At 37.2% G+C, this 27891-nt stretch overlaps 1 protein-coding gene across 1 annotated transcript; it reads left to right on the forward strand.

The window, feature by feature from the left end:
- The first annotated feature begins 2890 nt into the window (after positions 1 to 2890).
- LOC117795551 (E2F-associated phosphoprotein-like) lies at positions 2891 to 27382 on the forward strand. Its single transcript, XM_034640615.1, has 2 exons — positions 2891 to 3254; positions 27263 to 27382. Exons 1-2 carry the CDS (start codon positions 2895 to 2897, stop codon positions 27380 to 27382), a joined length of 480 nt encoding a protein of 159 aa, XP_034496506.1. The 5' UTR covers positions 2891 to 2894.
- Positions 27383 to 27891: the final 509 nt, after the last annotated feature.

Below are 27891 nucleotides of genomic sequence, written 5' to 3' on the forward strand. Positions count from 1 at the left end.
ATGCACCCCAATGTTCATAGCAGCATTGTCCACAATAGCTAAATCGTGGAAGGAGCCGAGATGCCCCTCAACGGATAACTGGGNCCGAGATGCCCTTCAACAGATGACTGGATTAAGAAGCTGTGGTCCATATATACAATGGAATATTACTCAGCTATCAGAAAGAACGAATTCTCAACATTTGCTGCAACATGGACGGCACTGGAGGAGATAATGCAGTGAAATAAGTCAAGCAGAGAAAGACAATTATCATATGATTTCTCTCATCTATGGAACATAAGAACTAGGATGATCGGTAGGGGAAGAAAGGGATAAAGAAAGGGGGGGTAATCAGAAGGGGGAATGAAACATGAGAGACTATGGACTATGAGAAACAAACTGAAGACTTCAGAGGGGAGGGGGTGGGGAATGGGATAGACTGGTGATGGGTAGTAAGGAGGGCACATATTGCATGGTGCGCTGGGTGTTATACGCAACTAATGAAGCATCGAACTTTGCATCGGAAACTGGGTATGTACTCTATGGTGACTAACATAATATAATAAAAAAAATCATTAAAATAAAAAGCAGTGCCTGGGTAGCTCAGACAGTTAAGCAACTGACTCTTCATTTCAACTCAGGTCATGATCTCATAGGTCATGACATTGAGCCCTGTGTCAGGTTCCACACTCAGCAGGGAGTCTCCTTGATGATTCCCTACCTCTGGCCCTCCTCCCATCCTATCTCTTTCTTTCTCTCTCAATTAAATAACTAAATCTTAAAAAAAAAAAGAAAAAGAAAAAGTAGCCATAGAATATACACAAAGACGGGGAGGGGAAAGATGGTGGAGGAGTAGGGGGCCCCTTTTTTAGCTGGTCCCCTGAGTCGAATTGGATATCTACCAGACCATTCTGAAAACTCATGGAATCAGCCTGAGACGCAGGAAGATACATCTGGATCTCTACAAATGAACATCTCCAGCACTGAGTATTGAGGTAAGAAGCGGGGAGCCCTGAATCTGCACACAGATATCAGAAGATAAACAGGAAGGGGGAGGGAGTCTCCGCTTATGGGCGCTGGGAAGCGGTAGCCACCTGCACGGGGGAGCAGGCGGACTCACGGACCAGCACTCTCGAGAGCGCAGACTGAGACCTTGAGTCAGGGAACTCACAACACCAGACTGAAAACCGGAGCTCTGGAGCGCAGGCTAACCACACTGAATCAGGGAGCTCGGGAGTACACACTGGACCGGGGAGGTTGGCGGTGTTAGAAGCACAAAGGACGGAGACGAGCTGGCCCTGGAAGTGAGGGCTGGGACGCTGGCTGTGGGGTGCACAACCCGGGACTCTGCAGGGTTTTTGGCAGCACCGACAGAAAGAGAGTTAAAGTGGCCAAGAAAGCTCAGTGGAGAATGGTCTGCGATCTCTCTGTTCTGAGACAGAGACTGGGATTCGGTCACTGCTGCTCTGACTCTCAGAAGAGGCACAGCAGACCACCAGGGAAGCTGCCAGAGAACAAAAGCTTGGAAATACCGGCTCACAGTGTGCCCATCCCCATCCCTCCTTGCAGGGGACACAGAGACTCTACCCAAACAGGGTTGCCTGAGTATTGGCCCAGCAGGCACCTCCCCCAGAAGGCAGGCTGAAAACGCAAGAAGCCCACGGCCCTAAAGTCCCTATAAAACAAGTGCACACTGCCTGGGTCCTGGTCAATAATTTGGGCTCTGGACAACCCCGCAACCTCTCCTCATCAGAATGACAAGAAGGAGAAATCCCCTCCAACAAATTAAAAATAATGAGTCTGTGGCCTCTGCCACAGAACTAATGGATATGGATATAACCAAATTATCAGAAATGGAGTTCAGAGTAACGATGGTGAAGATGATGTATAGACTTGAAAAAAATATTTACAAAAATATTAATGAGAATATAGAATCTCTAAGGGCGGATATGAGAGCAAATCCGGCAGAAATTAAAAATGCTATGAATCAAATGCACTAAAAACTAGATGATAAATGGTGCTGGAAAATTGGACAGCTACATGCAAAAGAATGAAACTTGACCACTCTCTCACACCATACACAAAGATAGACTCCAAATGGATGAAAGACCTTGATGTGAGACAGGAATCCATCAAAATCCTATAGGAGAACATAGGCAGTGACCTCTATGACATCAGCCAAGGCAACATTTTTCATGACACATCTCCAAAGGCAAGAGAAACAAAAGATAAAATGAACTTGTGGGACTTCGTCAAGATAAAAAGCTTCTGCACAGCCAAGGAAATGGTCAAAAAAACTAAGAGGCAGCCCATGGGATGGGAGAATATATTTGCAAAGGACACTACAGATAAAAGACTGGTATCCAAGATCTACAAAGAACTTCTCAAACTCAATACATGAGAAACAAATAATCAAATCAAAAAATGGGCAGAAGATATGAACAGACACTTCTCCAATGAAGACATACAAATGGCTAACAGACACATGAAAAAATGTTCAAAATCATTAGCCATCAGGGAAATTCAAATCAAAACCACACTGAGATACCACCTTACGCCAGTTAGAATGGCAAAGATTGACAAGGCTGGAAACAACAAATGTTGGAGAGGATGTGGAGAAAGGGGATCCCTCTTACACTGTTGGTGGGAATGCAAGTTNGGTGGGAATGCAAGTTGGTACAGCCACTCTGGAAAACAGTGTGGAGGTCCCTTAAAAAGTTAAAAATTGAACTACCCTATGACCCAGCCATTGCACTACTGGGTGTTTACCCCAAAGATACAGACGTAGTAAAGAGAAGGGCCATATGCACCCCAATGTTCATAGCAGCATTGTCCACAATAGCTAAATCGTGGAAGGAGCCGAGATGCCCCTCAATGGATGACTGGGTTAAGAAGCTGTGGTCCGGGAGGCCACCATGAACCGGCTCCAGGATGACTACGACCCCTATGCAGTTGAAGAGCCTAGCGACGAGGAACCCGCTTTGAGCAGTTCTGAAGATGAAGTGGATGTGCTTTTACATGGAACTCCTGACCAAAAACGAAAGCTCATCAGAGAATGTCTTACTGGAGAAAGTGAATCATCTAGTGAAGATGAATTTGAAAAAGAAATGGAAGCCGAATTAAATTCCACCATAAAAACAATGGAGGACAAGTTATCCTCTCTGGAAACAGGGTCTTCCTCCGGAACTGGAAAAGTTGGAACAGCTCTCACAAAGTACTATGATGATATATATTTTGATTCTGATTCTGAGGATGAAGACAAAACCNATATGGATGCCAAAATCCTCAACAAGATCCTTGCTAATAGAATCCAACAGTACATTAAAAGGATTATCCATCATGACCAAGTGGGATTCATACCTGGGATGCAAGCATGGTTCAACACTCGCAAATCAATCAATGTGATACATCATATCAACAAGAAAAGACTCAAGAACCATATGATCCTCTCAATTGATGCAGAAAAAGCATTTGACAAAATACAGCATCCTTTCCTGATTAAAACCCTTCAGAGTGTAGGAATAGAGGGTACATTTCTGAATCTCATAAAAGCCATCTATGAAAAGCCTACTGCAAGCATTATTCTCAATGGGGAAATCTGGAAGCCTTTCCCTTAAGACCAGGAACATGGCAAGGATGCCCACTCTCGCTACTATTATTCAAANCATTATTCTCAATGGGGAAAAGCTGGAAGCCTTTCCCTTAAGATCAGGAACACGACAAGGATGCCCACTCTCGCCACTATTATTCAACATAGTACTAGAAGTCCTTGCAACAGCAATCAGAAGACAAAAAGCGATCAAAGGTATCCAAATCGGCAAAGAAGAAGTCAAAATATCTCTCTTTGCAAATGACATGATACTCTATATGGAAAACCCAAAGGAACCTACTCCCATACTTTAGAAGTTATAGAACAATTCAGTAATGTGGCAGGATACCAAATCAATGCCCAGAAATCAGGTGCATTTCTGTACACGCATAACGAGAGTGAAGAAAGAGAAATTAGGGAATCCATCCCATTTACAATAACACCAAAAACCATGCGTTACCTTGGAATTAACTTAACCAGAGACGTAAAGGACCTATATTCTAGAAACTATAGATCACTCTTGAAAGATATTGAGGAAGACTTAAAAAGGTGGAAAAATATTCCATGCTCATGGATTGGAAGAATTAACATAGTTAAAATGTCCATACTACCCAGAGCAATCTACACTTTCAATGCTATCCCGATCAAAATACCGAGGACATTTTTCAAAGAACTGGAACAAATAGTCCTTAAATTTGTATGGAACCAGAAAAGGCCCCGAATCTCCAAGGAACTGTTGAAAAGGAAAAACAAAGCTGGGGGCATCACAATGCCGGATTTCGAGCTGTACTACAAAGCTGTGATCACAAAGACAGCATGGTACTGGCACAAAAACAGACACATGGACCAATGGAACAGAATAGAGAACCCAGAAATGGACCCTCGGTTCTTTGGGCAACTAATCTTTGATAAAGCAGGAAAAAACTTCTGGTGGAAAAAAGACAGTGTCTTCAATGAATGGTGCTGGGAAAATTGGACAGCTACATGCAAAAGAATGAAACTTGACCACTCTCTCACACCATACACAAAAATAAACTCCAAATGGATGAAAGACCTCAATGTGAGACAGGAATCCATCAAAATTCTAGAGGAGAACATAGGCAACAACTTCTATGACATCGGCCAGAGCAACCTTTTTCACGACACATCTCCAAAGGCAAGAGAANCATCAGCCAGAGCAACCTTTTTCATGACACATCTCCAAAGGCAAGAGAAACAAAAGATAAAATGAACTTGTGACACTTCATCAAGATAAAAAAACTCCTGCACAGCCAAGGAAACAGTAAAAAAAAACGAAGAGACAGGCCACANAGAAATAAAAGATAAAATGAACTTATGGGACTTTATCAGGATAAAGAGCTTCTGCACAGCCAAGGAAACAGTCAAAAAAACTAAGAGACAGCCCACGGAATGGGAGAATATATTTGCAAAGGACACCACAGATAAAGGACTGGTATCCAAGATCTACAAAGAACTTCTCAAACTCAATACACGAGAAACAAATAAACAAATCATAAAATGGGCAGAAGATATGAACAGACACTTTTCCAATGAAGACATACAAATGGCTAACAGACACATGAAAAAATGTTCAAAATCATTAGCCATCAGGGAAATTCAAAACAAACTATACTGAGATACCACCTTCCCNAAAGGCAAGAGAAATAAAAGATAAAATGAACTTATGGGACTTTATCAGGATAAAGAGCTTCTGCACAGCCAAGGAAACAGTCAAAAAAACTAAGAGACAGCCCACGGAATGGGAGAATATATTTGCAAAGGACACCACAGATAAAGGACTGGTATCCAAGATCTACAAAGAACTTCTCAAACTCAATACACGAGAAACAAATAAACAAATCATAAAATGGGCAGAAGATATGAACAGACACTTTTCCAATGAAGACATACAAATGGCTAACAGACACATGAAAAAATGTTCAAAATCATTAGCCATCAGGGAAATTCAAATCAAAACCACACTGAGATACCACCTTACGCCAGTTAGAATGGCAAAGATAGACAAGGCAAGAAACAACAATTGTTGGAGAGGATGTGGAGAAAGGGGATCCCTCCTACATTGTTGGTGGGAATGCAAGTTGGTACAGCCACTCTGGAAAACAGTGTGGAGGTCCCTTAAAAAGTGGAAAATTGAGCCACCCTATGATCCAGCCATTGCACTGCTGGGTGTTTACCCCAAAGATACAGACGTAGTGGAGAGAAGGGCCATATGCACCCCAATGTTCATGGCAGCATTGTCCACAATAGCTAAATCAGAAGGAGCCGAGATGCCCTTCAACAGATGACTGGATTAAGAAGCTGTGGTCCTTATATACAATGGCATATTACTCAGCTATCAGAAAGAATGAATTCTCAACATTTGCTGCAGCATGGACAGCACTGGAGGAGATAATGCTAAGTGAAATAAGTCAAGCAGAGAAAGACAATTATCATATGATTTCTCTCATCTATGGAACATAAGAACTAGGATGAACAGTAGGGGAAGAAAGGGATAAAGAAAGTGGGGGTAGTCAGAAGGGGGAATGAAACATGAGAGACTATGTACTATGAGAAGCAAACTGAAGACTTCAGAGGGGAGGGGGGTGGGGGAATGGGATAGACTGGTGATGGGTATTAAGGAGGGCATGTATTGCATGGTGCACTGGGTGTTATACACCTAATGAAGCATCGAACTTTGCATCGGAATCCGGGGATGTACTGTATGGTGACTAACATAATATAATAATAAAAAAAAATTATTGAAATAGAAACCAGAAAACTGGCAGAACAGGTCAAAGAAACTAGAAGCTTGATCTTTGAAAAAATTAATAAGATTGATAAACCTCTGGCCAGACCTATCCAAAAGAAAATAGAGAGGATCCACCTTAATAAAATCATGAAATAAAGGAAGATCACCACCAATACCAAGGATATGGAAACAACTGTTAGAAAATATTATGAGCAAATATATGCCAACAAATTAGACATCTGAAAGAAATAGATGCACTCCTGGAAACTTATAAATTGCCAAGACTAAAATGGGAAGAAATAGACAATCTGAACAGACCAATAGCTACCAAGGAAATAGAAAAAGTAATCAAAAACCTCCAAAAAGCAAAAGTTCAGGGCCAGATGGTTTCCCAGAGGAATTCTACCAAGAATTTAAGGACAAAATCATACCTATTGTACTGAAGCTGTTCCAAAAAAATAGATATAGAAGGAAAACTTCCAAACTCTTTCTATGAGGCCAGCATTACCCTGATCCCAAAACCAGTGAAAGACCCCACCAAAATGGGGAATGACAGACCGATATCCCTGATAACATGGATGCCAAAATACTCAACAAGATCATAGCCAATCGGATTCAACGGTGCATTAAAAGGGTAATTCACCACGACCAGATGGGATTTATACTGGGATGCAAGGGTGGTTCAAAATTCACTAATCAATCAACATGATAGAGAATATTAATAAAAGAAAAGACAAGAACCATATGATCATCTCAATTGATGCAGAAAAAGCATTAAACAAAATACAGCATCCTTTACTGATTAACACTCTTCAAAGTATAAGGATAGAGGAAGCATTCTTCAATATCATAAAAGCCATCTGGAAAAAGCCCACAACAAATATCATTATCAATGGGAAAAAACTGATAGCTTTTCCATTAAGGTCAGGGACATGACAGGGATGCCCACTCTCACCACCTTTGTTCAACATATTGCTTGAAGTCCTAGCCTCAGCAATCAGACAACAAAAAGAAAAGGCATTTAAATTGGCAAAGAAGAAGTCAAAATCTCTCTCTCTTTGATCATGACATGATACTTTATGTGGAAGACCCAGAAGACATCCCAAAATTACTAGAACCCATACAGACCTGCAGAAATGTGGCAGAATACAAAATCAGTGTGCAAAAATCAGTTTCATTTCTATACAGTAACAATGAGACAGAAGAAAGAGAAATTAAGGAATAGATCCCATTTAGAATTCCATCAACAGCTGAAAGATACCTTAGAAAAACCTAACCACATAGGTAAAGTTCTGTACTTTAAAACCTAAAGGACACTTATGAAAGAAATTGAGGGAGACAGAAATGGAAAAACATTCCATGCTCATGGTTTGGGATAACAAATATTATCAATATGTCTATGCTACCCAGAGCAATATACACATTAAAAACAATCCTTATCTAAATACCATCAACATTTTTCACAGAGCTGGAACAAACAATGCTAGAATATGTATGGAATCAGAAAAGACCCTGAATAGCCAGAGGAATGTTGAAAATAAAAACCAAAGTTGGTGGCATCATAATTCCAGAATTCAAGCTATCTTACCAAGCTGTAATCATGAAGACAGTACAGTATGGGCACAAAAACAGACACATAGATTAATGGAAAAGGATAGAGAATCCAGAAATGGACCCTCAACTATATTGTCAACTAATCTTCAACAAAGCAGGAAATAATATCCAATGGAATAAGGACATTCTCTTCAATAAATGGTGTTGGGTAAATTGGACAGCCACATGCAGAAGAATGAAACTGGACCATTCTCTTATGCCATACACAAATGTAAACTGAAAATGGATGAAAAACCTAAATGTGAGACAAGAATCCATCAAAATCATAGATGATAACACAGGCAGCAACCTCTTTTACCTTGGCCACAGCAAATTCTTGCTAGACACGTCTCCAAAGGCAAAGGAAACAAAACCAAAAAATGAGCCATTAGGACTTGATCAAGATAAAAAGCTTCTGCACAGCAAAGGAAACAGTCAACAAAACTGAAAGGCAACCCACGGAATGGGAGAAGATAATTGCAAATGACATATCAGACAAAGGGCTAGTATCCAAGATCAATAAATTACTTATCACACTCAATACTGAATAAAAATAATCCAATCAAGAAATGAGCAGAAGTCATGAACAGACATTTCTCTAAAGAAGGCCTACAAATGGCCAACAGACACATGAATAAATGCTCCACATCCCCTGGCATCAGGGAAAAACAAATCAAAACCACAATGAGGTACCATCTCACACCGGTCAGAATGGCTAAAATTAACAAGAGAGGAAACAAAAAATGTTGGGGTGGCCGCAGAGAGAGGGGGACCTTCTTACACTGTTGGTGAAAATGCAAGATGGTACACCCAGTCTTGAAAACAGTATGAAGTTTCTTCAAGGAGTTAAAAATAGAGTTACACTATGACCCAGCAGTTGCACTACTAGGTATTTACCCCAATGATACAGATGCAGTGAAAAGAAAGGGCATGTGCACCTTAATGTTTATGGCAGCAATGTCCACAACAGCCAAACTGTTGAAGGAGCTGAGGTGCCCTTCAACAGATGAATTGATGTAATACATATATACAATGGAATATTAGTCAGCCATCAGAAAAGATGAATACCTATGATTTGCATCAACATGGATGGAACTGGAGGATATTATTTTAAGTGAACTAAGTCAAACAGAGTAAGACAATTGTCATATGGATTCACTCAGATGTGGAATACAGGAGTAGTGCAGAAAATCATAGGGGAAGGGAGGGTAAACTGAATAGGAGGAAATCAGAGAAGTAGACACACCATGAGGGACTCTTGACTCCAGGAAACAAAGTGAAGTTTGCATAAGGGTGGGGGTGGGAGTATGGGGTAACAGGTGATGGGCGTTAAGTCAGGCACATGATCTGATGAGCCTGGGTGTTATATGCAACTAACAAATCATTGAACACTTCATCAAAAACTAATGTTGGCTTACTGAATTGAAATAAAAACATAAAGAAAGTCTATACTACCCCCAAAAATCACTAATTTAATGCAATCCTTGTCATAAAATCAATAGCATTTTTCACAGAACTAGAAAAAACAAACCTAAAATATGAATGGAACCACAAAAGACCCCAAATATCCAAAGAAACCTTGAAAAAGAAAAGCAAAGCTGGAGGTATCACAATTCTAGATTTTAAGTTATATTTTAAAGCTGTAGTAATCAGAACAGTGTGGTACTGGTAGAAAAAGAGACACATACTGTATGGTGACTAACATAATATAATAAAAAATCATTAAAAAAGATTTTGAACCATCTGAACCACCTTTCTAAAAAAAAACAAGAAAAAAGAAAAGGAGACACATAGATCAATGGAACAGAAGAGAAAACCCAGACATAAACCCACAATTTTATGATCACTTAATCTTTGACAATGGAGGCAAGAACGTTCAATGAGAAAGAGTCTCTTATACAAATGGGGTTGGGAAAACTGGGCAGAATCATGAAAAGAATGAAAGTTGGCCACTTTATTTCACCATACACTTGTGAGACATGAATCCATAAAACCCCTGGAAGAGAGCACTGGGATTAATATTTCTGACATTGGCCATAACAACTTTTTTCTTAATATGTCTCCTCAGACAAGGGAAGTAAAAGTAAAAATAAACTGAAACTTAAATAAATTAAAATACATTATGCTCCTGGATACTAAGATTTAAAAAAAAAAAGTAAAAATAAACTATTAGGACTACATCAAAATAACATGCTTCTGCACAGCAAAGGAAACAATCACAAAACTAAAAGACAACCTACTAGAATGGGAGAAGATACTTGTAAAAGTCATATGTGATAGAGAGTATACAAAATATATAAAAAACTTATATGACTCAACATAAAAAAACCAATTAAAATGGGCAAAAAGACATGAACCAACATCACTGCAAGGAAAATATCAGATGGCCAATAGACACATGAAGAGTAACTCAACATCACTCACCATTTGGGAAATGCAAACTCAAACCACAGTAAGATACCACCTCATACCTGTCAGAAATGCTAAAATCTAAAATCGTTACATTGGAATTAACTTAACCAGAGAAGTAATGGACCTATATTCTAGAAACTATAAATCACTCTTGAAAGACATTGAAGAAGACACAAAAAGATGGAAAAATATTCCATGCTCATGGACCAGAATAATTAATAAGTAAAAATGTCCATGTTACCCAGAGCAATCTACACTTTCAATGCTATCCCGATCAAAATACCGAGGACATTTTTCAAAGAACTGGAACAAATAGTCCTTAAATTTGTATGGAAACAGAAAAGGTCCCGAATCGCCAAGGAACTGTTGAAAAGGAAAAACAAAGCTAGAAGCATCACGATGTCAGATTTCGAGCTGTACTACAAAGCTGTGATCACAAAGACAGCATGGTACTGGCACAAAAACAGACACATGGACCAATGGAACTGAATAGAGAACCCAGAAATGGACCCTCGGCTCTTTGGGCAACTGATGTTTGATAAAGCAGGAAAAAACATCTGGTGGAAAAAAGTCTCTTCAACAAATGGTGCTGGGAATATTGGACAGCTACATGCAAAAGAATGAAACTTGACCACTCACTCACACCATACACAAAGATAAACTCCAAATGGATGAAAGACCTCGATGTGAGACAGGAATCCTTCAAAATCCTAGTGGAGAACACAAGCAGCAACCTCTATGACATCGGCCAGAGCAACCTCTTTCATGACACATCTCCAAAGGCAAGAGAAACAAAAGATAAAATGAACTTGTGGGACTTCATCAAGATAAAAACTTGTGCACAGCCAAAGGAAACAGTCCAAAAACTACGAGACAGCCCACAGAATGGGAGAATATATTTGCAAATGATGCTACAGATAAAAGACTGGTATCCAAGATCTACAAAGAGCTTCTCAAACTCAAAACGTGAGAAACAAATAAATCATAAAATGGGCAGAAGTTATGAACAGACACTTTTCCAATGATGACATACAAATGGCTAATAGACAAATAAAAAAATGTTCAAAATCATTAGCCATCAGGGAAATTCAAATCAAAACCACACTAAGATACCACCTTATGCCAGTTAGAATGGCAGAAATAGACAAGGCAAGAAACAACAATTGTTGGAGAGGATGTGGAGAAAGGGGATCCCTCCTACATTGTGGTGGGAATGCAAGTTGGTACAGCCACTCTGGAAAACTGTGTGGAGGTCTCTTCAAAAGTTAAAAATTGAGCTACCCTATGACCCAGCCATTGCACTACTGGGCATTTACCCCAAACATGCAGATGTAGTGAAAAGAAAGGGCATATGCACCCCAATGTTCATAGCAGCATTGTCCACAATAGCTAAATCGTGGAAGGAACCGAGAAGCCCTTCAATAGATGACTGGATTAAGAAGTTGTTGCCCATATATACAATGGAATATTACTCAGCTATCAGAAAGAACGAGTTCTCAACATTTGCTGCAACATGGATNTGTGTGGAGGTCTCTTCAAAAGTTAAAAATTGAGCTACCCTATGACCCAGCCATTGCACTACTGGGCATTTACCCCAAACATGCAGATGTAGTGAAAAGAAAGGGCATATGCACCCCAATGTTCATAGCAGCATTGTCCACAATAGCTAAATCGTGGAAGGAACCGAGAAGCCCTTCAATAGATGACTGGATTAAGAAGTTGTTGCCCATATATACAATGGAATATTACTCAGCTATCAGAAAGAACGAGTTCTCAACATTTGCTGCAACATGGATGGCACTGGAGGAGATAATGCTAAGTGAAATAAGTCAAGCAGAGAAAGACAATTATCATATGATTTCTCTCATTTATGGAACATAAGAACTAGGATGACCGGTAGGGGCAGAAAGGGATAAAGAAAGGGGGGGTAATCAGAAGGGGGAATGGAGCATGGGAGACAATGGGCTCTGAGAAACAAACTGAGGACTTTAGAGGGGAGGGGGGTGGGGGAATGGGATAGGCTGGTGATGTAGTAAGGAGGGCATGTATTGCATGGTGCACTGGGTGTTATACGCAATTAATGAATCATCGAACTTTACATCAAAAACCAGGGATGTACTGTGTGGTGACTAACATAATATAATAAAAAAACATTAAAATTAAAAAAATTTTAAAAAAAATGCTAAAATCAAAAATACAAGAGAAAAACGTGTTTGTGAGGATATGGAGAAAAAGGAACCCTCATGTACTCTTGGTTGGGATGCAAACTGGTGCAGCCAGTTAGGAAATCAGTATGGAGGTTCCTCAGAATATTAAAAATATAACTAGCATATGATCCAGTAATAGCCTTACTATGCATTTACCCAAAGAATACAAAAACACTAATTCAAAATAGTATATGTACCCCTAGGTTATAGCAACATTTTTTACAATAGCGAAATAGGAAACACCCATGTGTATCAATATATGAATGCATAAAGAAGATAAAGAAGATATGACATTGTATTCACACAAAATGGAATATATAATGGAATATTATTCAACCATTTTATTTTATATATTTATATATATTATATTCTAAGAATGAAATCTTGGGATGCCTTGGTGGCTCAGGTCATGATCCTAGGGTATTGGGATCAAGTCTCATATTGGGTTCCTTGCTCAACAGGGAGTCTGCTTCTCCCTCTCCCTGTGCCTATCACTCCTTTTGCTTGTGCACTCTCTCTCTCTCTTTCTGACAAATAAATTTTAAAAAAATCTTTAAAAAAAAGAGAATGAAATCTTGCTGGGGCACCTGAGTGATGCCGTCAGTTATGGGTCCAACACTTGTTTTCAGCTCAGTCAGGTTGTGATCTCAGGGTCGTGAGATCAAGCCCCATGTTAGGCTTTTCACTCCGTGCAGAGTCTGCTTGAGACTTTCTCCATCCCACTTTCTGCCTCTCCCCAATCTAAAAAAATAAATAAAAGATAAAAAGAATGAAATCTTGCTACTTGAAAGAACATGGATGGCGCTAGAGAGTAGCATGCTAAGTGATATACGTTAGTCAGAAAAAGACAAGTAATGTAAGATTTCACTCATATATGAATTTAAGAAGGAAAACAAATGAACAAAAGAAAAAAGAGGGACAAACCAAAATTCAAACCATTAATCATAGAAAATAATCAGATGGTTACCAGAGGAGAGGTCGGTTGGGGAATGGGTGTAATAGGTGAAGGGAATTACGACTACACTTATCTTGATAAGCACTGTGTAATATATGGAATTTTGAATGACAACTTTGTACACCTGAAACTAATATAACACTGTATGTTAACTATACTGGAATTAAAATAAAGTTAAATTAAATTAAAAAATAAGAATAAAACTTTTTTTTAAAGATTTATTTATTTATTTATTCGACAGAGATAGAGACAACCAGCGAGAGAGGGAACACAAGCATGGGGAGTGGGAGAGGAAGAAGCAGGCTCATAGTGGAGGAGCCTGACATGGGGTTCGATCCCATAACGCTGGGATCACGCCCTGAGCCGAAGGCAGATGCCTAACCGCTATGCCACCCAGGCGCCCCAAGAATAAAACTTTTTTAAAGGTACTTTATGAAATAGAGATCACTTAGGAAAGCTATTATTATAATTTGGGCAGCTAAAAAATGGGTTCCTGAATTTGGAAAACAACAGAATGGAAAGGAGAGAAGAAAAATAAGAAATGTGGAATTTAAATCTGCAGGGCTTTGATACAGAAGGGTTAAAGGAAATAGTACATAAAACTACTCTCATCATTTTATCTCAGGTGGTTAAATTTAAAGCATTAAGTGCAGTAAGAAGCATGGAAAATAGAACAAGTTTTATTGGAGGTTGATGACTAAATATCAAATTCCATTTTAGGCCCTGAATTTGATGTGTATGTGAAATATCTACAAGTAAATGTCTAACAGTCACTTAAAAATTTGGGTTTTGAGTTTAACTAGATAGTAATCATGGCTGGTAATGCAGGTTTGACAATCATGCAATTATACACAGAGAATACAACTGAAGAAAGGATTGAAGGAGGCTATTTCAGGTAAGGAATTAAGGACAACAAAGACAGAATCCTTGGAATTGCTTAGGTAATGGTTAAACAAGCAAGTATGAATCCAGATTAAATTTTAGTGAAAACTTAATCTTTGGTACAAAACATATATATGTGCACTTTGACCACATTTCCTAGCCTCTCTATAGTTCAGTTTCCTTATCAATTAATTGGCATAATAATAATAGCTTTCTCATAGGGCACTTAGTAAATGTTCAGTACATTTTAATTGTCATTATCAGTATCATCATTACTATTATTATTCAAGGAGAAGAAAAAGATATAGGAATGAAATATAAAACCAGTTGAAAGATTATAGTAGGTGGTTTTGAAGTAAAAGTAGGGAGAAAACAGAGCTGTAACCTGAAGGGTAGTCATGGTTGGGAATTGTTGATTAGTTTAAGAAGATTTCTTTGATTATTTTCGAGAGATCTGACCAGTTTTGGAAGCTAAGTAAATGTGTTAATGGAAAACAAAATAAATATATCTGAGACTGTATGGTATTCATTGCTAGGGGGGAATGAGGAATGAAGAAGTGGGAGATTGAGACTGGGTCAAGCATTGGACACTTCATTTCCCGAGACAAGAAAATTGAAGAGAAATGTGAAGAGACAGACATTTGGAGATCTGAGTGAGGAAAGTCACATAACTTCATGTTAGAATGACTTGATCTTCCTAGTATGAGATTGTGATAAAGCAAAGAGCATCTTTAGTGATAGTGAAGGTTTGGATGAAGAGACACTTTATGATAAAATATGGCTTTCATATTTTAAAATAGTGGTGTTGTAGTAGCTGTGAGTGATGAGCTCTATAAGGTGACTTGGTATATAATATGATGAAATGGAGAGGTAAATACATGCATGAAGAAGTGCTGAAGGATTTTGAGGCAGAAATTATAGACATTGATTCTGTAAAAGGAAGCAATGAAAGGGAATGGGATAGGGCACATTTCTGTTCTGGCCAAAATATTCAATATAAGTAAGTAGATAAAAAGAGCTTCCTGTTGGCTTAGGACACCTGATGAACATGCTAAAGAGCTTTCACCTGGTGTGAGAGGAAATCAGAATTAATTCCTTTTCTTTAAACAGAAAGGAGCGGCATGATGACCATAATATAAAGATTATTTGGAAGAAAAAGGCTAGGCAGGAAGGTCAGTTAAGAGGCTGTTTTAGTTGTCCTCTGAACAAAAAAATAGCTATTGAATTATATAGAAAGTGGCAGTTAGAAGTAAAACTGTGAGGGAAAAATCATTCTTTTAAATTGATACCCTGCCATTTGTAACAATACAGCTGGAGCTAGAGAGTATTATGTTAAGTGTAATATATCAGTCAGAGAAAGACAAATATTGTATGATTTTACTCATATGTGGAAATTTAAGAAAACAAATGAGCAGAAGGAAAAAAGAGGGAGAGAGACAAATCAAGAAACAGACTCTTAAATATAGAGAACAAACTTATGGTTACCAGAAGTTAGGTGGGTGCGGAAGATAGATTAAATAGATGATGAGGATTAAGGAGTGCACTTGTAATGAACACAGGGTGATGTTTGGAATTGTTGAATCACTATATTGAACACCTGAAACTAATATAACACTGTAGGTTAACTAACTGGAATTAGAATAAAAACATTAAAATCAGTCTTTAAAATTTGCTATATTAAATAAAAATTGACAATGGCCATACTATACATAAATTTTAAGTAATTTCACTAAACCATACATAAAATGAAAGAACATTATTGTGATAAATTGTATAGTCTATTTTCTGAATGTTAATATTTAATAATATGAAGCTGACATTGAAATTTGTTACAGAAAATGCTACATGTTAGTTTTTTTTTAATTTAACTAGTGAGAAATAATTGTCACTTCACACATAAATTCAATTTATAGACCCTCATGGATTTAGGTTTATCAAAAAGAATTAGAGGAGACCCTTAGAATTCTAATGCAATAAAAATTAAAGTATTGAAAATATAGAAAAATGTTATAACTTAATTTACCTTCATCCTCACCCCCATTAATTCCTACTTTTAACATTGTCGTAACTTCAGCAACATTGGTAATCAGTGTGATTACTCATTCTATATTTTTCTTAATAAGGGATGCATTTATTATCATTCATGGATTAAATACATTAGAAGCTACAGCTTTGCCCACATGAACTTCAGAAGGAATTATTTCCACTATTTTTTTCAAAGTGAATGTTTATATTGCATATTGTATTATAAAATTCTGTTTGAAAATCTTAGGAAATTGTAAAATCAGGATAATAGGAGAGTCTTCAAGTAATTTTTCATTCCACCCCTGCTTCAGCACATAATTGGTCCTAAATCATGCCAACTATTTCATTTCTGCTGTCAAAAGATTTTCCTTCTTTATAAGGTGAGTGTTCCCTGCTGCATGATAAACACATTTTTCCCCTGGTGCCATGAACAACAGACTTCACTTACTTGAAGCCTAATTTTAGTGATATTTGACACAGGGCCATTGGGTCAAATGTTTTGATCAGAAATATTCATGACCAAAACAAGGCAACATTAATCAACTTTCAGAACAAATGGAGAGTTTGGAACATTTACCTTGATACGTATTTAAAATATTTTATTCCTTGGTCATAGACAATGTGTCCTTAATAACAATAATCATAATAACTCTTCCTCCTTTTTTGAATTGAGAGCAGAAAGAAAGGGTCACTTCAAATGCTGACATAAGCAACAAACTATAACGGTGCACACTTGCATATATTTTACTTTTTAACCAAATCAAACTTGCAGGAGAATTAATCTGACACACATATAATACCAGATTTTTTTTTGTAAGACATAACAGTTATAAGGTAAACATGTTGCACAATGACTGACATTCACTTTTATTCAAACAGCAAAGCTGAACCAATTAAAAAAATAAGTTATTGCATGTGAATAGCTTCTGAATGATATAAAGATCATTCACATATAAGATGATGGTTGTGGAGTATTCTGTTTTCAGTATTTGATATTAACAGCTTTTCTTGATATCAAGGACAATTTAATTTCAAAATTTTCATTACACTCATGCCGACAAACATTAAAAGACAAAGAACCTTTATGTAATTCACTGATGGCTAGGTTGATATAATCCCCTGTCAAATGTCAATTTCACCAATCCTCTTGCTCCTTCAAGTTTCTTCTTGAAAGAACAGATGCATCTAGTTCCCTACAATCTCCTCAGACATCATGGTGCTGGAGGTAGTCCAGGGGACTAGAACTCTAGCCCAAATTTTTGGAAATTTTCTTCTGGAGGACTGACAATACTATATTCCTGTTGCTAGTGGGAATATTTGACCCAGACCAGGTAAGTTCCATGAGTAGCTCCACTGCTATATTTCTACGTTCCTGTTCTCTAGTACAGCGAGTTTTTAGTCTGCAGTAGGGTAGGTTTGATCACCATACATTTTTCCAAATGTATTATTTCTGAAATAAATTTTAAACCATGAGCTTTTTTAGAATGCTGTCTTTTAGAAATCCTTATCATACATTCTTAGAAATTAAAAATCTATTTTACCAAACTTTATCTATAAGAAATGGAAACTTTCTGTTCTCTTTGCATTAATATTTCAATATCTTTTTCCTAAGAATGTAAATGTGGAATGATCTAATAGTCTGAGCTGGATGAATAACCACTGGCATGAATAAATTATATAAGTAAGAAGAGAAAAATAAATTTGTAATTTAGTATTTAAAAGTAATATTTCAACATATTTACCTCTAATTTGCTTCTTTATCTTACACCAAGTAATATAATTTTCAAATTCCTTCTAGAAAGTACAGACAATAATTTAAATTTATTATATTTCTCCATTGTCTAGCACAGAGCTAGGAATTGAATATGTGGTCAAAAATATTTGTAAGTTTGAAAAAAAATATTTGTAAGTTTGTTCATGTTAACTTAGGTCTAGAATTCCACCATGGCCTTTCATGGAAGCCTTAGTTTTATTAACTCATTGAATATTCTACAGATATTTATTAAATGATCTTTATGTACCAGCCGCTGCTATGTTCTAGAGATAAAAACACAAATGTCATAGTGATTTACTTTAAAGAAATCACAGTTTATTACTGAAGACAAATAAATAGAAAATAATAAGAGGCATATAAACTTGATGAAAGCTGTCATCAGTTTAGTTTATTAATGTATCTTCAGCACCTAGCATAGGGTCTGCTATAGTGTAGTTGTTCCATAAGCATTTATTTACTGTTTTATACATAAGTACTATAAAAAAGCAACAATTCTCACTGAGTCATAATTAAGTTTGTGGTGTGTCACAAACGAAATATAACAGTGCCAAACTATCAATGTTTACAAAGTATTTATTTTTAATTAAAGTGTTTAATCTTATATAATTCTTACTTACCTGCATTCTAAAGTACCTAGAAAGGCTGTTTGGTATAGAATACAACCTGCTAAAGTGAGATTGTCTCTGAGTCCTGCTTCTAATTCTTATTAAATATGTAACCATATTATCCACTAATTCTACTACTGAATATTTACCTAAATAAAGCAAAACACTAATTTGAAAACCTATATACACCCCTATGTTTATCACAAAATTGCTTACAATAGCTGAGATATGAAAACAGCTTCTCCCTCTCCCTCTGCCTCTCCCCCTGCTTTTGATCTCTCTGTCTCTGTCTTTCTGGCTCTCTGAAATGAATAAATAAATCTTTTAAAAAAGGCAATGTAGTATGTACATATATGTGGATTTTAACCTCCATAAAAAAAAGGAAATCTTGCTGTTTTTATGATAAATATATATATATATATAGCAAATGGCAAGATTTCATTCTTTTTTGTGAGAATAATATTTGTATATATGAATTATATATATAAATATATATGTGTGTGTGTCTCTGTGTGTGTATATATATATATATATATATATATATATATGCCATAAAAATGCAATCTTGCTATTTGTGACAACATGGATAGACCTAAAGTATATTATTTCATAGTTTTTTTTTAAGTTTTGTTTTTTGTAAATTGTTTTATGCTTGGTCATATAACAATGAAGAATTACTTAAGTATAAAGTGCTTATGCATCATTAGTGTTAATATGCAATAAGCGAATGATTACACATAAATGATAATAATTCTGTGAGTGAGCCTAAGAATGCTCCTTGCTCAAATACTTGTTCTTCTCATTTGACTAAAGTTCTTCCATAGCAATGAAGAATCTCTAACACCCTGAAAAGTAATGTTAAAAATAGATAGTAGCAATATATCCAATTTGAATTTTCATTTGATGAAAATGCTCGCCATGTCAATATGCTTTATTTTTGGAGACATGCTTGCAAATTGCAACCTGAAACCTCCTCTTTTCTGGCCCTTTAGAAACAAAACACTGAAATTTATCAAAATACCTCAGGGGAAATCTCAATAATCCAATAGTAGGTAATGAAAATAATTTATGTCTATTTTTATTAATTTTTATTTTTAAAGTTTTTATTTAAACTCCAGTTATTTAACATAAGAAATAATATTAGTTTCAGATGTAAAATTTAGTGATTCAACATTTACAACACCTGGTGTTCATCAAAAAAAGTGCACTCCTTAATCCCCATCTCTTGGTTAACCCATCCCCCCACCTGCCTCTCCTCTGGTAACCATGAGTTTGTTCTCTATATCTAGGTGTCTGTTTCATGGCTGGCCTCTCTTTTTTCCCACTATGATTGCTTCTGTTTTTTCTTAAATTCCACATATGAGTGAAATCATATGGTATTTGTCTTCCTCTGACTGACCTACTTCACTTAGCATAATACTATCTAGTTCCATTCACATCATTGCAAATGGCAAGATTTCATTCTTTTTTATGGCTGAGTAATATTCCATTATATATACAGAGATTATATATAGATAGAGAGATTCTATATATATTATATATATATGGATTCTCTCTATATATATGTATAGAATCTATATATATAGAGAGAGAGATTCCGTATTCTGTATATATATTCCATATATATGTATTACATATATATATATATATATGTATGTATAACACCTCTTTTTTATCCATTGATCAGTGAATGGACATTTAGACTGTTTGCATAATTTGAGTATTGTAGACAATGCTGCTAAAATCATCAGGGTGCATGTTTCTCTTGGAATTAGTATTTTGTATTACTTGGGTAAATAGGTAGTAGTGCAAATGATGGATCATAATGTACTTTTATTTTTAAATTGTCGAGGAACCTACCTAAAGTTTTCCAAAGAGACTGCAACAGATTGCAATCCCCAAAACAGTGCAAGAGTGTTCCCTTTTTTTCTGCATCCTCACCAACAACTGTTGTTTCTTGTGTATTTGATTTTAGACATTCTGACAGGTGTGAGATCATATCTCTTTGTAGTTTTGATTTGCATTGCCCTGACGGTAATTGATGTTGAGCATCTTTGTGTGTCTATTGGCCATCTGTATGTCTTTAGAAAAATGTCTAGGTATGCTGTTGCCCATTTTTAAATTGGATTATTCATTTTTTGTGTGTTGAGTTTTAGACATTCTTTATATATTCTGGATACTAACCCTTTATGAGACATGTCATTTTCAAATATTTTCTCCCATTCTGAAAGTTGCCCTCTAGTTTTGTTGATTGTTCCCTTCACTCTGCAGAAGTATTTTATTTTGATGTAGTCTCAATAGATTTTTTTTTTTTACTTTTGTTTCCCTTACCTCAGGAGACATATCTAGAAAAAAAGTTGCTACAACCAATGTCAAAGAAGTTACTGCCTGTGTTCCCTTCTAAGACTTTTTATGGTTTCCTGTCTCATGTTTAGGTCTTTAATCCACTTTGAATTTATTTTTGTGTATGGTGTAAGAGAGTGGCCCACTTTCATTATTTTGTTGTCCTGTTTTCCCAATGCTGTTTGTTGAAGAGATTGTCCTTTTTAATTGGATATTCTTTCCTGCTTTGTCAGAGATTAATTGTCCATGTAGTTGTGGGTTCATTTCTAGTTTCTCTATTGTGTTCCATTGACCTATATGTCTATTTTTTTGCCAGTGCTATACTGTTTTGATCATTACAATAATATAACTTGAGGTCCAGAATTGGGATGCCTCCAGCTATGATTTTCTTTTTTAAGGTTGCTTGGTTATTCAGGGTCTTTTTTAGTTCCATACAAATTTGAAGATTGTTTGTTTTAACTCTGAAAAATTCTGTTGGTATTTTGAAAAGGATGGCATTAGATGTATAGACTGCTTTGGGTAGTATAGATATATCAACAATAGTTGTTCTTGAATCCATGAGCATGTACTATCTTTCCATTTCTTTGTATATTTTTCAGTTTCTTTCATCAGTATTTCATAGTTTTCAGAGTATAGGTCTTTCACCTCTTTTGCAGTATTTTGGTGGAGTCTCTTTTGGGTTTTCTATATAGAGTATCGTGTCATCTGGACATAGTGAAAGTTTTACTTCTTCCTTACCAATTTAGATGCCTTGCACTTCTTTTTGCTTTCTGATTGCTGTGGCTGGGACTTTGAGTACTATATTGAATAGAAATAGTAAGATTGAACATCCCTGTCTTGTTCCTGACTGTAGAGGAAATGCTCTCAATTTTCCCCATTGAGGATATTAGCTGTGTAATTTTCACATATTTCCTTTACTATGTTGAGATATGTTCCATCTCACCTAATTTGCCAAGGGTTTTTATCATGAATGAATATTGTACTTTGTGAAACATTTTCTGCATCTATTGAAATGATCATATGTTTCTTATCCTTCCATTTATTAATGTAATGTAACACATTGATTGATTTGTGAATAGTGAACACTTATAACCCAGGAATAAACCCTACTTGATTGTGGTGAATGATGTTTTTAATGTGATGTTGGATTTAGTTTGTAATTGTTTTGTTGAGAATTCGTGCATCTTTGTTCAGTTCATTAGGGATATTGGGCTGTAGTTATTTTTTAAGTGGTGTCCTTCTCTGGTTTTGGTTTCAGAGTTATGCTGACCTAACAGATTGAATTTGGAAGTTTTTTTTTTCTCTTCTATTTTTTGGAATACTTTGAAAAAATAGGTTTTGTTTGTTTTTCAAATAGGTACTAACTCTTGTTTAAATGTTTGGTACAATTTGCCTGTGAATTCATCTGGCCATGGGCTTTGTTTCCTGGGAGTTTTGTATTACTGATACCATTTCTTTGGAAGTTATTGGTCTGTAAAAGTTTTCTATTTCTTCCTGTCTTAATTTTGGCAATTTATATGTTTCTAGGAATTTACACATTTCTTCTGGGCTGTCTAATTTTTTGACCTATAATTTTTCAAAATATTCTCTTATAACTGCATTGCTGTGGCATTGGTTGTTATTTCTCCTCTCTCATTTGTGATTTTATTTATTTGGGTTCTTTCTCTTTTCTTTTTGGTAAGTCTGGCTAGGTGTTTATAAATTTTATTAATTTTTTTCAAAGAACCAGCTCCTGGTTTCATTGACCTTTTTTGGGGGGGTGGAGGGGATCTATGTCATTTATTTCTGCTCTAATCTTTATTATTTCCCTCCTTCTGCTGGTTTTAGGTTCCTTTTGCTTTTTTACTTTTTTGTAGCTCCTACAGGGGTATGTTTAGGTTTTTTTTTTATTTAAGATATTTCTTGGTTCTTAACGGTATACCTGTATTTCTATATGCTTTCCCTTTAGGACCTCTTTTGCTGTAGCCCAAGGTTTTAGACAATGGTGTTTTGATTTCCATGCATTTCAATGTATTTTTTAAATTTCTTCCTTGATTTTCTGGTTGACTGATTCATTATTTAGTAGCATGTTTTATAAATTCCATGTATTTGTAGTCATTCTAGATTTTTTCTTGTGATTGACTTCTAATTTCATTGCCTTGTAATCAGAAAAGTTGCAAGGTATAACTGCAACATTCAGTGTTTTTTGAACCTTGTTTTGAGACCTAATATGTGATGTATTCTGCAGAATGTTCCATGAGTACCTGAAAAGAATGTATATTCTGCTTTTTAAGGATGAAATGCTCTGAATATATCTATTAAGTGATCCCATCCAACATGTCATTCAAAGCCATTGTTTCTTTCTTGATTTTCTGTTTAGATGTAGTGTCCATTGTTTTAAGTGAAGTGTTAAAATACCCGACTATTACTGTATTATTATCAATGAGTTCCTTTATATTTGTTATTCAATGTTTTATAAATTTGGGTAGTCTGATATTGGTTGTAGAAATATTTACCACTGTTAGATCTTAATTGTCCCCTTTATTACTATATAGTGCCGTGTTTGTCTGTTGTCACAGTTTTCTTTTAAATTGTAGTATGTCTGATATAAGTATTGTTAATCCAGCTTTTTTTTGGCATCCATTTGCATGATGAATGTTTCTCTATCCCCTTACTTTCAATCTGTAGGTGTACTCGGGTGTAAAATATGTCTCCTGTCAACAGCATATAAATGGGTCTTTTTTTTAATCCATTCTGACAACCTCTGTATTTCAGTTGGAGCATTTAGTTCACTTATAATTAAAGTGTTTATTGAAGGAGGAGGTAAGATGATAGAGTAGGAATACTCTATGCTCATTTTGTCCCTGGAATATGAGTACATTACTATGAAATCATTCTAATTATCACAGGTATTAACCTGAAGACTGACAGAACAAATTCCACAGCTAATGGGAGAGAAGAAGCCACATGGAAGAAGGTAGGAAGTGTGGTGACCTGGTTTAGCAGAGAAATGGCTTCAGGGTGTTGTGGAGGGGAGGGAGCCATGGTGATGGAGAAAGGCAAGAGAGAGAAAAGCACACAGGAATATGCACAAGGAAAATATTTCCACAAAACCATTGGCTGGGAAAATGATAGGGGCTGATTTTCAAGATTTCTTGCAACCAGAGGGGCTTAAAGACTGGAATTTTAAAGGTCAGCAGGCTTGGCTGGGATAGAGCCTTAAAGACACTCCTGTACTCCTATAGAGAGGGCAGACAAACAACCCTGGGGGGCAGAGGGCATGGAAATAGCTATCTGAAGAATGCTTGGGACACACAGTGGGGATATTATTCATTCCTCTTAGAGTGTGTCTCTGAAAGGCAGTGTTTAGAGATGTCTTTCTTGGGACAGAGGAGCTGATTGACACCATTTCCCTCCTTTGTCCCCAGTATAAACTCAGAGCCAACTGCTGGAAGCAGCACAGTGCCTACACTGGCTGCCTAACTTGCTTATACCAAGTCTCACTGCCCAGTGCCCTGGTATAGCTGCTTTTCTTGGTTAAGCTTGCCCCAGCACCAGAGCAACAGGCCCCTTCCCCAGAAGATGAGAACAAGCTCCAGACCACACCATGTCCCTAAAGCCTACAGTTTTAACAGTCATCAGGCTTGGCCAGGATGGAGCCCAGAAGGCACTATGTTGCTCCTGGAGAGAAAGCAGGCAAATGACTAAGAGGCAGAGAGTGTGGAAACAGTGGTCTGAAAAATGCCTGAGTCATACATGGGGGAGATTATTCGCTCTTCTCTGAGTGCTTCCCTGAGAGACAGAATTCAGGGAGACACCTCTCCTGTGACAAAGGCACCAGGTGGCATAATTTCCCTCTCCCACCCTTCAAAATAAACAGAGGCACCTGCAGTAAGCAGTGCAGCAAGGACATTGGCTGTCTAACCTGCATCCAGTAAGTCCATCACTCCTGCACTCTGGTGGGACTGCCTATCTCAGTCAGGAATAGCTCAGTGCCAGTGCAGTGGGTCCCTTCTCCAGAAGACCAGCAGAAACCCCTGCCCACACCACGTCCCCCAACCAGAGAGTTTTGCAAGTCTTCAGTTCTAGTGGAAGTACTATCAGGTCTCATTTAACAAGCAGACCAAAGCACACCTAGTCAAAACTTGTCACATTCTGGCCTCAGACAAAGCACTGCTCATAGCAGGCAAGTAGAGTCTCTGTATAAATGACTGACCTCAAAATACAAAATACAACAGCAGAGCACATGCAGCACACACTAGAGACACTCCCTGAAGCACCAGGCTCATGTATGCTATATGACTTCTTCTTCATAAAGGCGTTACTCATAGGAGCAGGAAACATAACAGACTGTTCTAACAAATGGAATAAGGCAGACACATAGACAAAAAACCAAGATGGAATAATTCATCACAAATGAATTAACAAGATAAGGCCACAGACAGAGATCTGAACAAAACACATACAAGAAGTATGCCTGAATGGAGAATTTAGGGCAATCTAAACTATCATAAGGATTCTTGATGAATTTGAAAAAATAATGGAATACTTCAAGGAAGCCATTAGTACAGAGATAAAAAGTTAAAAAAGCATCAGTCAGAAATGAAAAATGCAATAACTGAAGTTGGAAAGAGACTTGATGCAATGAACACATGGCTGGAAGACAAGAAGAATGGATAAGTGATAAAGAAGAAACATAATGATAAATAATTATAATGAACAAAAAAAAAGAAAGTAGAATTATGCCACATGAGAATAGACTTAGGGAAATCAGTGACTCCATCAAATGTGATAACATTTATATTATAGAAGTCCCAGAAGAAGAGAAAAAGGGACAAAAACTTATTTGAGGAAATAATATCTGAAAACTTCCCTAAGCTGGGAAAGTAAACAGACATCCAGATCCAGAAGCACAGAGAACTGTCATCACAGCAAAAGCAGGCCAACACAAAGACATACTGTAATTAAATTTGCAAAATATAGTGATAAAGAAAAAACATATTAAAATCACGAAGACAAAAGAATTCCTTAACTTAAAAGGAAGAACCATAAGCTAGGTGGAAATTTCTCCATAGAAACTTGACAAGCCAGAAAGGAGGGACACGATATATTCAAAGTGCTAAATGGGAAAAATCTGCAACCAAGAATACACTATGCAGCAAGGCTATCATTCAGGATAGGAAAGATAAAGAATTTCCCAGACAAAACAAAAACTAAAGGAGACTGTGCCTATTAAACCAGACTTGAATAGAATATTAAAGGGGACTCACTGAATGGAAAGGAAAGACCAAAAGTGGCAAGGACTAGAAAGGAATAGAGAAAACCTCTAGAAAAAAAGTAAAAAATGGCACTAAATGCATATCTAGCAGTAATTACTCTGAATAAATGGATTATATGCTCCTATCAAAAGATATACAGTGCCAGTATGGATAAAAAACAAAATCCTACGTATATGCTGTCTACAAGAGACTCATTTTAAATCTAAAGACATCTGCAGATTGAAAGTGAGGGGATGTAGAAGAGGATGCAAGATGGCGGAGGAGTAGGAGACCCCGTTTCAACAGGTACCCTGAATTCAGCTGGATATCTATCAAACCATTTTGAACACCCACATAATCACTGGGTGTTATATGCAACTAATGAATTGTTGAACACTACAAAAAAAAACTTATGATGTACTATTCGCTGGCTAACTGAACATAATTAAAAAAAAAAAAAGAACACTCAAAAAATCAGCCTGAGATGTAAGAATATATATCTGGATCTCTGTAAGCAGAAAAGCGACTGCTTCTTGCAAGGTAGGATGTGGAGAGTTTTCAATCTGTAGGGATACAGAAGATAAACCAAAGGGGGAGGGAGTCTCCATAAGTTGGCTTCTGGAAAGTGATAAAACACCAGAGTGCAAAATTGGAACCCTTAGAAATCTAATCTAGTGAGAGACATCACTCTGTTATGGGGCTCCAGAAATGAAAAGGAAGAATTCTGGGTAGGGCATTGTGGTCTAGGGATACAAGGAACAACAGAACAAAAGGGGGTTCCTGAACAGGTAGAGTGCCCAAGCAGTGGAGCCAAGAAGCAAGTTATGGTCAGCAAGCCCGGGAAGGGAATTTCACCTAGGAGCACCATAAACCATAAGCTGGGCCAGTCAAAATTGCTCTTCACTTGAGCAGCCTGAAAATATCTGGAACCTGCACCCACAACCGGGCAAAAAATTGCAGAGCAGTGGTAACCAGGAAAGGGCTTTACAGTGGCACCGAGAACTGATCCAGGAGCTTCTGGTGCACATGTGAGCCCGCAGCCTCTTGTGGTTTTAGAATCACGAAGGCTAGTGGCACTCCTGGGTCCCTGGGACTACCTCTGAGAGAGTTGCTGTGGGCAGGCCCACAGGAGGCTGCAATTTTTGGTGGCACATACAGAAGTGGAGACTTTGTTCTGGGGGCTTTAATGAAGAGGGCACACTGCAAACTTTCTGTTCTAGGCCAGAGATTTGGGCACAGCCATTTTTGCTCTGATCCTCTGAAGAGGCGTGGAAAGCCCCCAGAGAACAAAAGCCACACAAGGGACCAATTTCCACTGAGCCCATCCCCCTGACAGGGGTGGGGCAACTTTGCACAGGCAGGTTACCTGGGAAACAGCACAACATGCCCCTCCCCCAGAAGACAGGCTGGAAAAAACAGGTGGAGGACAAGCCTATGGATCCCATAAGACTGTAAAATCCCAATGCCAGGAGAAAATTTTATAGTGAGCTCCAGGTGTGGCCTCACAACTTCTTTTTCATTCAGATAAAACATGCCTTCGC

This window comes from Ailuropoda melanoleuca, chromosome 13 (genome assembly GCF_002007445.2).
Source record: "Ailuropoda melanoleuca isolate Jingjing chromosome 13, ASM200744v2, whole genome shotgun sequence".
Taxonomy (NCBI): domain Eukaryota; kingdom Metazoa; phylum Chordata; class Mammalia; order Carnivora; family Ursidae; genus Ailuropoda; species Ailuropoda melanoleuca.